The sequence below is a fragment of the Pseudomyrmex gracilis genome, unplaced genomic scaffold (assembly GCF_002006095.1).
Source record: "Pseudomyrmex gracilis isolate BER0280 unplaced genomic scaffold, ASM200609v1 scaffold_156, whole genome shotgun sequence".
NCBI lineage: Eukaryota > Metazoa > Arthropoda > Insecta > Hymenoptera > Formicidae > Pseudomyrmex > Pseudomyrmex gracilis.
This window is the reverse complement of record NW_018020740.1, coordinates 5,478-16,717: the sequence shown is the minus strand read 5'-3', so window position 1 is coordinate 16,717 and position 11,240 is coordinate 5,478. Positions and strand designations below refer to the sequence as shown.

The window sequence follows — 11,240 nt, the reverse complement described above, 5'->3', positions numbered from 1 at the left end:
TTTTGAGTTTGATTTTCATGCGTTATTTCTGACATTTCTCATATGTGTATTATATGGTTTATAAAACGTATATACTATCTGTCATCGCGGTGACAGATTGTGTTCACTGACAACACGTTAAATAAAAATAACAATAGCGTGCGCGTAGCACGCGCCTGTGTTGTGGTAGTATATTAAAATACGTAATTTTAGATACTCGCCATCTTTGGTTTTTTTTCAAGGAAGTTTTTGAGGAGTGAAACTACAATTGTACTACGTGAAAATTTGAAATATTGCGGATATATAAAAATTCACGTATTGAAACAAAATAATACTCTTTGTTATTTAACAGAAAATATTTGTACAAGAGTTAGGCACTCGAGTGTATCACGATTTCTCCGATACGTACACAAAGGTTTCATATACATACATGTAGTAGGTGTTTATCGCTATGCTGTATATTATAGTCATGTCAATTGCGTGAAAAAAAAAAAATTTCAGAAAAATTCAGAAACTTACTTCTAAGAGATACATATGGTTGTTGTCGTTATGCGGCTCCTGTGTGTCACGCCATTAAAATGATAAAATATGTAAACATAATACAAATTCGGAGAATGTACGACGAATAGTAGATGTATACAATAAATAATAAAAATCAGAGACACACACAGTATCGCTAGAACCTATTATTTACAGTAAGTTGTTATATCAAAATATACGATCATTCTTATTACACGATATATTAGTAATTCTAGTAAAAAATATGATCTAGTTAGAAATATTACACATCGCGTCACGGAATTTTATCTCGAACTGAAGACAAAAATCCGGAGAGGTTTTACACTTCGTCGGAAGCGAGTGGTTCCTTGCTGTCGGGAGAAGACGATCTTTCTTTTCTCTCTTCTTTTCTCTCTTCTTTTCTTTCTTCTTTTCCTCGCTCTTCCTCCTTCATTTGAAGCGCGACCGCCGATTCCAACACTCGTATTCTTCCCTCATGCTTCACAATCACGGCTTTTAATTTTCTTATCTCTTCTCTGCATTCCTTCAACAGTTCCTCCTGCAACAACAGATTAATAGCAATTGGTAAAAATATTTAAGACCTCTTTGAACGAAAAAGAAGCAAAAAGTCTTCTCTTTCTCTCTTTTTTCCTCTCCTGATACGTACACAAGCTCCTGAAACTTGCGCGGTGTTTTGCGCAGCATTAGACGCAACCTTGGCACCTTTGCTCAATATGTTTGATTTCTTTTGTACTTTGAGTTCGTTCTTGGAAACGGTCGGCTGGTAACCGTCCCTAAGCGATATCAATATGGGTTCCGCATCGGTGCCGCTTTCCCATTCTTCCGCCGAAATCGCAGCCGTGTCACCAGGTGTATCGGGATATAAATCTTCTTGGAAGAGTTCAGACTAAAATTAATACACGTATCTATTTATACACGTAATGCCCCAATGTCATTTTTTCTTCAATTTTCCACTTGCACACACAGAGCGCTCTCTCATCTTCTCTCTTTCTCTCACCTTTCTTGGTACCGTCATGGATACCACTTGACAGAATCCCGAATTGTTTAATCGATAGAATCGGGTTATTTCACAACTATTGACGTCACAGCCCCGTTTTGGCATCATTCCTATACCCCGTTGAGGATCGGGAGTTTGAAAGGTATTAATGTAATGAACGAACGGCGGTTCGGGTGTAATTTCGAAGTATCGGATCACAGAATCACCCTTGCCGCATAAATATACTAAATTTGTATCGGGATCGTACAGAGGAAACATAACTCCGTTGCTCGTGTCTAATTCTACCATAACTATCGGTTCGCCCAACATGTCAGGGGCTCGTAGAGAATATTGCCTTTCCGACATTTTACTGAAACCTGTCGTAAAGATTAAGCCACCCCTGTAAATACAAAATACAAAATAATTTGATTAAAACACGAGTGAGATGAGGTTGCGACGGATTTCGTCGGTTTTTTTTTTTTTTTTTTTCGGTGACATATGTATATTACAGTAATTGTGTATATTTTGTGTTTGCAATAGTTTCATATTGTTGCAATATTTTTATATCGTTTTCTCACACAAAGAAATTAATCATCAAAATTTTATTACATCCACCTTATTACCATTTTGTAATATAAAGTCAATATTCTTATCTTACTTAACGTGATAACATACTCCCTAAAAATTTGAGCGTCTTAAACAAAATAAATTATTGCATCAAAAAAGAACAAATACACATCATATAATACTTACATAAACTTTTCCTTAAATGTGCAATATTCAGGAGACCATTATTTTCTCTTTTTCTTTTTTCATTATGTATGTTTTACTATTATATGTAATTTTATTATACGCAACAAACTGAATGAAAAATTTGGCATATACAATATACTTACTGCAATATTTATGGAGAATTACGAGAGAGAGAGAGAGAGAGCACGCATCTTGACATTCGTATTTAATAAGAGATGGCATCTTCATCATGTCGAAAATTCAGTGTCTGATGATTTCCCGTTAAAAATTATAAAATCTTGCACTACACAAACCGGAAATATTACATGATAAAAACACAAATGTACATCTATCTCATATGTATATATGTAATAAATATATACATATGTTTTCTTTTATAAATTACACGTATATGGAAAGAAATATGAAGAATACCATGTATACATGTCAACGTAAATATAGTATTCATAAATTATAGTTATCCGTTAAAAGAGATAATAACGTGAAAAAAAGTAGAGACAAATATAAAACATATTAAAAATAATTGTAAATAGGTTACCGGTGATATCAAATTTTTTATTAATGTGATGTTATCCAGAGTGTTATTACGACTACATGTACACATACACGTACGTAGTGGTAAAACAATCTATATTAATAAAATAATTATATTACCGGTAAATTTATATCTAATATGCGCATGAGTATGTATGTATGTGTGTGTGTGTGCATGTGCGTATAGTATGTGGGTGTAAAAAGGTGGATGTACACCATTTGATGATTATATTGACAGATATTGTTTACATATTATCCTTTTATTTATGAAAATAGTTCTTCAATAAATAGATTACCAACTACCTAATAACAAAAAAAGTATACAAAATACAACTAATAAATGTTATTTACATTTCCTTAAATATATATGTTTTACATCCACACTCATGTAAATACACTTGGTGGTGTAATGCACTCTATTGTTTTTGAAAAATGGGAATCATAATGATGTTATTTTGATATATTGAAATATATAATAGTATAATATAATACTAGAACTATATTGCACACAGGTAAAGAATTAAGCATTTAATAATAAATAAATATTAAATATTTATATATAAAAACAAATGACGTCACATTATATATAATGAGACAAAATAGAGTACAACACATAGAACACATACCTGAGAAAGATCGCACGAGTCGCTTTGCTTCCTTCATGCGCTATAGCTTCTTCTAATATTTTACCTGACCTTGGATCTAAGATGCGAATCTTTTTATCTTTACATGTAGTGACTACGCGAGATCCGTCCCAGTTCCAACAAGCTGAATAAACCACATCTGGGTGACAGTCGATGCGCACTAAGGCTTCTCCTGTACCAACGTTCCAAATAATGACTAAATTATCTGAGCCAGCCGTGAGCAACACGTTCAATGCAGATGGATGCCATAGCACTAGACCAACTCTGCGTTGATGTAGTTGCAAATCTACTACCGATTCAGTCATTGTCCTAGAAATACCCCCATCAGGTATTTGCCATATTTTGATAACACAATCTTCTGAGCCAGAAGCTATGACATTATCATTATGAGGACACCATGCAATATCTAATACAGGTCCTTTGTGTCCACCTACTAAAGGATAGTCTGCCGGTATTCTTCCTACCTACAAGTATTTCACGCAACTATCAATTATCGCGTATTTTTCCAAGGAACTCAAAAGTAACATCAAATACTACATAAAATATCAATTTCAAAAGTATCTATTCTATGTTTCATCAAGTACTATATGCAAGATATCAATTTCAAAAGTATCTATTCCAATGTTTTGCAGAAATATGAAATATAAAATGTATTAGTGAGAGAAAAGAAATATTTCTATCACATGCATGTTCCGGATCAACAGAGCGGAAATATATTGCAGCGAGAAGGAGAAACAAAACGGAAACCGCAAAGAGTGAGAGATAGGAGCAAAAGAGCTCACCTTATTGTGCGGCAAGACGATAAAGGCACCACCACCCGCCGATTCTACGATAATGGCGAGAAATTTAGGATTCACAGCGCAAAACGTCGAGTCCCACGACGATTTCGACACTCGAATATTGTCGTAACATTGTTCACGTTTTAATGGTGTTCCGTACACGTGGCGGAACTTGCTTGTACGTACCACCCGAAAAGACATGTCTGCACCTAGTTGCAATTTAAAAAAAAAAAACAGACGTAAAGTACAAGATCAACGTGTAAAATAAACTTACAACGAAGGACGTGATCTCTCAATATTATGTATTGTTACAATTTTATGATGTTTATTGATAAGGTAATTAATTTTACTCCTATATTCCATGAGTATGAAAAAAATGTGTGCAATATTTCTGTTTCATACTAGAAATACTGATCTCTTTTTACACATGTCATATATTCTTTTATTCTCAAAAAAAACAAAGAAAACCGATTACAATTGAAATAAGAGAATATATTTCAAATATGCGTCACTTGGTCTCATACTTTCTAATACATATTTGCATTTGGCGCAATTGGCTTGCCGGCCAGTTTACCAATTATCGCGGTAAGCATATAAAGACAAGCGCCTCCTGCGCTCCTTACATGGTGCATCAAAAATGATTTTGGTTCACCGAAATAGACGGGCTCGCACCAAGTGAGTGCGACTGTGACCGCACCCGTGTTAGAAGAAGGACGTGACACATGAATCAGAATAAGAGTGAGAAAGAGAGAGAGAAAGAGAGTGTAAAAGAGAGAGAGATATATAGAAAAAGAGGGAAACCGAGATCTAAAATATACATTTGTGTCATTCAATTGCGATATATATAATATCAGAAATATCTCATTTCGCCTACTCTTCTCTCTCTCTCTCTCTTTCATGTTTCTGCGTACGTGTGTATAAAAAAAAAAAAACGGAAAAAATAAGATTTCGACATAGTTTCTAATCGAATTTAACATAAATGCAACGAGTACAAAGTGGACTGATAAGAAAAAAATTTATCTTCCCTAGAGTTTGTCACTATGCCGTGTTATCTTACAGACATATGACGCACTTCCCGACGAGCGTGTTAGTCATCGTTTAACAATAGCTCAAAAATGCATAAATTGACACAACGAAATTTATATTCCCGCCATTGAATTACATCCCTGAGCGTAACTCTGTCAATGACCACGTAGCAGCGCCAGAAACACTGAGCTTCTCTCTTCGAGAGTGCCTTATTTGGAAATGCACACCCTGCTGGCACTCAAAGATTAACCCTCGCATTTGCCTTCTTCGGTAGGTTTTTTTTTTTTCATAAATCACGCCGATCACCGTCACGTGTCTCTCCCATTGTGATTTTCTTTATATTGATTTTCTTAATGTCGAGATTTTTTTTTTTAGTATCAATACGAATTACACATATTAAATACGATAGTTAGCAAAAATTGCGAGCGGAGAAAGAGAGAAAGAGAGGCGGAAATAATTTCGTAACAAATTGTACAAGCGTATTGGAGTTTCTCCGCGAGATAAAACACACAAAACTTACGAACGAAACCTTCTTGTTATGACACACGACTTGCACACGAATATACGTTTTCAGACAGACTTCTATCAGCGTCTCTAACCTCAAGTGCGACTGATGACGATAAACGTACACGTTTGCCACAGTGTTGATAAAAAGTCTGAGAAAGACTTCTCTCCAGGAGGAATGGTCTCTCGAGCGATCCATTAGACCGGTTGAAAAGCGCCAACTGGAGTTGACAGAGTCGAATTAAATCAGCATGGCGGATTGCACTTGCATTCAAATTGTCTAAGGAAGTGTGCATCAGAGAATCCAAACTACATATTACTCTCTGATAATTTGAAAAACTTGTATAGAGTGAATATGTCAGGTAAATTTATTGTCTTTTAAATTATTAGCAACCATTTTATACTTAATTTATTTTTTTATAGCTGAAGGAATTGAAAAACGATGGTCGTCTTTAAGAGATATGTTTAGTAGAGAGAATAGGAAACATAAATTACAACCGTCTGGTTCTGGATATGAATCTATAAAAAAATGGGAGTTATATAGAAATATGTTGTTTTTAACTCCTCATATAGCGCACAGAAGGCAAGTGTCTAGTTTTTATATTATTTTTTATTTATTGTTAGCTATTATTTTATATTTTAGTATGGAACATTATTATCCTTTATTGTATAATTTTACTTGTGTTTAAGTACTAAGTTTATTTGCAGAACGAAAACATCATTTTTTGAACAGAATCAGTCACAAAGTTTACCGCTCAAATCAAGTGCAACAAATATTTGTTCGCCGTCCAAAAATTCCAAGCAATCTTCTAATTTACTTGTTTCTTTACCATATGATCACAATTACAGTGGATCGTTTTAGTCGATAGAAGGTACACACGTACACATACACATAACACACAAGGAAAAAGAAATACTTTTAGATGACAAATCGTCATGAAATATTGAAAATGATGAAGTAATTATGACAACTGATAGCGAGATCTCAAATAGACCTGTCAGTGCACTTTCTAGCAGGGACTTATACCGGTATGCAAAATACCGGTATTTTACCGATATTTTTCGGTAATGGTATGAAAAACCTTATGCAAACCGAAATGCAGATATACCGGTGTGACGTCATACCGGTAATTTGTTAGAAAAATTAAAATAGTAAACTATACTAAGATTTCCTTAAACTACTAAAAAGAATATAATCAATAAACTACTAAAAGAATATAATCAATAAACTAACCTTAATGTTACTGCAACGCGTATCTCTGTTGGTAAAGGCTCCCTATGACTTCTTTTTCGTAAATTTGATTTTAGAAGATCATGTAAATGATTAAATTGTTGTACTGACATCCCTGTAAATTTATAAAACTCTTCGTGATCATTTATTCGAAAATACATAAATAGTTTTTTATGAGCACCAAAAGTATTTCTCATATTTGCAGAAATATGTGGTTTTACCCACCACCTTCTTATTTTACGTTTCTTCTTCTTTAATATTTTAATTTTTTCAATTTGTATCCAAAGTGATAATAAATTTAAATAAAGTTTTAACATTTTAAAATCCATCCGACTTACAGCTTACGACTGTATTATAGAACATTATAGGCCTTAGGCATGTTTGCGATACTCACCGTCGTAACGAATCATAATGCCAATATTCTAGCGGAACCTGTCAACTTTTTTGACCTGTCAAATGACCGCAAGAAATTTTGTCAAAAAGAGAAAAAGTCTGAATGAACGTATATTGATAGCAGATTGTCAGCTGATTCTAGTAAGTATATGACAAACCTAATGTTTCTGACGCCAATTTGACGTCAATCTGCCGATACGTAATTGCTCTCGTTTTATATTAGCGGAGAGCGACTGAAAGCGGATCAAATTTAGCGATTATTGCTGTTGCCAGAGCTTTGTACACAACAGTTCACATTGTCAACTACGTAACCATGTTCATGAGCACGTTTGTTGATGCGTACGCACGGTGATTCATTTCCGTGCTATGCGCGACCGCTCTCGTAGCTTGTTTCTTAATGCGAAAATTTTCGATCGCCGATGTGATTATAAAAAAGCCACGAATTTTTTAAACCTCTCTGCTATTAATATTTTTGATTGATCAAAAGGATTTATCCTCTTTACCCCCCGTGATTGCGCTAGAGAGTAACTATCGCTCGAATCGCTAGTTTTATCGTCAGCCGCTACGAGGCGTATTTTCTCGAATTTAAATTTTGCGTAAAACTTTATAAATTCTCTACAAAATACTCTTCAAGCATCGCTTCTCGGCCTCATTGGCTAAGATCAAAGTGTAGTATCTGTTCTTATCAGCTTAATATCTGATACAGACCGCAAAGCGGTCTCAGAATATTAAACTGATTTTTGGAACTGGACGGACGCCCGGAGCTTGCTCCGGCTCCGTCGCGGGTCATCCCGGTTTTGCAGTGCCGCCGGGTTTGGCCCAGCATTGAATAATTAAAAGACAGTTCCAAGAATCAGTTTAATAAAACTGTTTAATAGCCAGTGAGGCCTTACCGGGCTTCAAAAAAGCGATTTCTCGAAAAAAGCGGTTTTCGAGAAAAGTGGTTTTTCGCGTGTGTTCTGTGTTCAGCGACCACCTAGGAGGCCCGGGGGAGGCGATACTTCCATTGTTCAGGAGAGGAGGACATTTGTGTTTCAAAAAGTGAGTTTTGTATTTAGTTTTTCGGCTCCAGGAGATAGGAGCTCGGTCTCAGCGAAGAAAAGTGATTTTCACGGTTAGGCGAAGTGCGAGACACCTGGCGGGATAGTGCGTGTGCGCGTTTTATTTTTCTATTATTTTTATCTATTTATTTATTTATTTATTTATACAAGTGCGCGTCCGTCTTCTATTTATTTTATTTTTATATTTTTTATTTTCTATTCCGTGTGTGTCGCCCGCCAGGTGTATATCTGTGTGTCTTCGTTTGTGCTGCGTCATCGTCCTTGTGTGTGTCGACAGGAGTTCTGTCCGTTACGGACAAAACTTTGAATAAAGAGAAAATTATATATTGTAATACACCTGCCTTCCTTTTTACTCCATCTCTTATATAGGTCCTGGTGCTGCTGCTGCGGGAGAGTGGGTGGAAATAATTTTACATCTTTTTATTTCATTGACAGAAATTTTATTATTTTATTAACACATTGCTCTGCACACTTTTATTCTTCTTTACCCGTGTGCAGAGCTGTTTTACAGTCGATGAGTTAACTTTTTATATATTTCAAACGTTTTTATTTTTACACTAGCCACCCACCTCCTAATACTATTACTATTAACATCACTTTTGCAGCAATTTCCATCCGCAGCACCTTGACAGGTCTAGGTTAGGTGTCGTGTAGAACTCCTGTCTTGTGCAGTACTCCGTCCACTCGCCTGCCACTGAAATCATTTTTACAGGGATTATTATTGCACAGTGCCTGCAATAGGTGCCTGCTTAATTAATTGATTAATTTTGTTATATACTTACCATTCTATTTGCTCGTACACACGCCTCTGCTGACAGTCACCAGGCCGCATAACCTGAAAAACAAAGGGGGAGCATTATTAACATTTTTAGTGGTAAAAATAATATAAAGAAGGATAATATATAGTAAGTTGGGATCGCGCGCTCCCCCCGATCTCAACTACATAAAAATTATAACAATAAAACTAAAAATTACCCAAAAAATTAACAAAAAGATTGCGGCTGGTGACACTTGTGCGCAGAGGCGTATCCGGCAGGCACCTCGGGGTTTAGGTCGTTGCGTACACTCTACCCGTGCAACTTCGTCGAATCCGCTCGCACCTGTCGAATAATTATTCTATTTTATTATTTTATTCTATTTATTAATTGTACTTACCTTATTGTTGTTATCCGGTGGTAAACTCGTGTGACAGGTGCGTTGCTGTCGTCTACCGGGGCGACACCGAGCGGAACAACCCCGAATTACATAAAGGCGTATCCGCGAACCTTAAGGCGTATCCGCACAGGCACTGTGCTTAAGGCGCTATCGAAATGTCCCTAGAGGCCGAGCATAGGGAAATTGTAATCGAGATCCCGCTTCCCGCGCGCGTAATTTGTCCTCGCTGCCACGGCAGCGACCAATTGCGTCCCTCCGTGCGCGCGGGAACTTTCGCTGACCCGCCTCACNTAGCNAAACANNTNAANAAAGANCACCCGGGGGATACAATNACNTATAAATGTGGATTCTGCGGGTACAGGGGGANAACGAGGTACCCGCAGAANGACGTNAAANNNCANATNGANAAATTTCACCCCCAACCCCCGGTTGATGATGAGGCGGGTAATAGTAGATTATCAAGCGAACCTGGAGCCGCGCCATCTTCCGCGTCGTCNGCGGCCCCGACCACAGACAGAANTCCCCCCTCNAANCGCAATCCCTCTGCGAACCCGCGGCAACCCGGCGCACGCGCCACCACCACCGCCACCAAGAGGGCCCGCCCAGCTTTAAGGACACAACCCAGCGGGCCCTCTCCACCATCATCAACACCACCAACGACAGGACCATCCCCCACATACGCAGCCGTCACAGCAGGAGAAGCGGCCGCCATCACCATGAGGCCGCCGAGAGCGACGGCTGCGGGGACGGTGCCCCAGCCGGGANCATCGAAGGGGGCCGTCCCGAANAAGAAGGCGTCGACNAGGAGGACAGCTGCCGCNAGGAGAGAGACGGTCGCGGATTTATCTACCCCCTCGAGNGGGGGTAGCAGCANNANCATCAGGAGAGCCGGCACCTCGTCGCTCGCGCGCCGCCCTCCCCCCCCATCACCATCTTCCGCTGGAAGTTANACAGCAAGGGGGGGAGGAANATCAAGANCATCNAGATCNCCCGCCGCAACACCATCACCNCAGGAGGCCNCNGGAATGCGGCGGGCTCACGGCGCGCCCAGCAGGAANTCCGGAGCTGCCAGACCGGTGCGTGCGCCCCCCCGCTCCCCGAAGGAGGGATCGGCGAGGACTTCAGCGGGGGGTGTCGCCAGCAAGAGGCCGTCCGCACCACCTCANCAGACCACCCGATACACNTGGAGGGAATCCCTCGANAGGCGGACGGCAACAGACGCCCCGGTCGAGAAGAGCTCCGAGGCGACGAGGCGAAAATTCCCCCTGTCTCTGANGCGAGACCGGGGGCCGGCGTCACGGGGGCTGCAGAGCNCCAGGGTTNCNCCCGAGAAGAGCTCTGCAGCTATGCCGGCCCGTCCATCGTCCGGCAGTCCCGTGGCGTCGCGACCGGCAGCAGCGGCGTCGCCACGATCGGGGGAGGCCAGCAGCAGGGGGGTGACACTACCCCCCCTCGGCATACCATCTCCTCCCCCGATTACAGCAGCGGGGGCACCGAGAGTCACGTCCAACATCCGAGTGACGGTGCCTCCCGCTCTGTTGCAACAATATATACCGACGACGTCGCTGCCCGCGACCGTCACCACCACCACGGTGACAACAACGACGTGTGGGAGCCCCATAATGGCCACGGGTCTCCCACTGGGGGGGCGCAGGACACCAAGCCCCCCCTTGCCAGCGAGACGTC

General features: G+C 39.6%; 1 protein-coding gene and 3 long non-coding RNA genes across 11 annotated transcripts; 2 read left to right on the top strand and 2 right to left on the bottom strand.

Annotated features, from left to right (window-relative positions):
* Window positions 1–295: 295 nt before the first annotated feature.
* Window positions 296–7,411, bottom strand: LOC109857363 (coronin-6). Of its 6 annotated transcripts, XM_020433581.1 has the most exons (7): window positions 7,340–7,411; window positions 6,949–7,060; window positions 4,188–4,393; window positions 3,388–3,869; window positions 1,496–1,874; window positions 1,145–1,384; window positions 296–1,036 (listed from the first exon to the last, which is right to left on the bottom strand). In XM_020433581.1, exons 3-7 carry the CDS (start codon window positions 4,383–4,385, stop codon window positions 818–820), a joined length of 1,518 nt encoding a protein of 505 aa, XP_020289170.1. In that variant the 5' UTR covers window positions 4,386–4,393; window positions 6,949–7,060; window positions 7,340–7,411; the 3' UTR covers window positions 296–817. The 6 variants fall into 6 exon arrangements, with proteins under 6 accessions (XP_020289170.1, XP_020289171.1, XP_020289174.1 ...); XM_020433582.1 differs by lacking the exon at window positions 7,340–7,411 and having other exon boundaries at window positions 6,949–7,136; XM_020433585.1 differs by lacking the exons at window positions 6,949–7,060; window positions 7,340–7,411 and adding an exon at window positions 5,810–5,828.
* On the top strand, window positions 3,641–4,180 carry LOC109857365. 2 transcript variants are annotated; one of them, XR_002250488.1, is made up of 3 exons: window positions 3,641–3,733; window positions 3,821–3,925; window positions 4,038–4,180. It is a non-coding gene; the product is annotated as an uncharacterized LOC109857365 (long non-coding RNA). The 2 variants fall into 2 exon arrangements; XR_002250487.1 differs by having other exon boundaries at window positions 3,821–3,962.
* LOC109857364 lies at window positions 5,060–6,291 on the top strand. The gene is made up of 3 exons (XR_002250486.1): window positions 5,060–5,480; window positions 5,888–6,076; window positions 6,138–6,291. It is a non-coding gene; the product is annotated as an uncharacterized LOC109857364 (long non-coding RNA).
* Window positions 7,412–8,869: 1,458 nt separating the features above from the next.
* On the bottom strand, window positions 8,870–9,626 carry LOC109857382. Of its 2 annotated transcripts, XR_002250491.1 has the most exons (4): window positions 9,555–9,626; window positions 9,375–9,499; window positions 9,182–9,234; window positions 8,870–9,093 (listed from the first exon to the last, which is right to left on the bottom strand). It is a non-coding gene; the product is annotated as an uncharacterized LOC109857382 (long non-coding RNA). The 2 variants fall into 2 exon arrangements; XR_002250490.1 differs by having other exon boundaries at window positions 8,872–9,093; window positions 9,375–9,600.
* Window positions 9,627–11,240: the final 1,614 nt, after the last annotated feature.

What these genes read in the sequence shown, in the direction of transcription:
- LOC109857363 (XM_020433581.1), bottom strand. Translation starts at nt 4,385, where the DNA reads ATGTCTTTTCGGGTGGTACGTACAAGCAAGTTCCGCCACGTGTACGGA. An exon ending in CCATGACGGTACCAAGAAAG is followed by an intron (nt 1,385 to 1,495) that starts GTGAGAGAAAGA and finishes TATTAATTTTAG; the next exon opens with TCTGAACTCTTCCAAGAAGA. An exon ending in CGCAAGTTTCAGGAGCTTGT is followed by an intron (nt 1,037 to 1,144) that starts GTACGTATCAGG and finishes CTGTTGTTGCAG; the next exon opens with GAGGAACTGTTGAAGGAATG.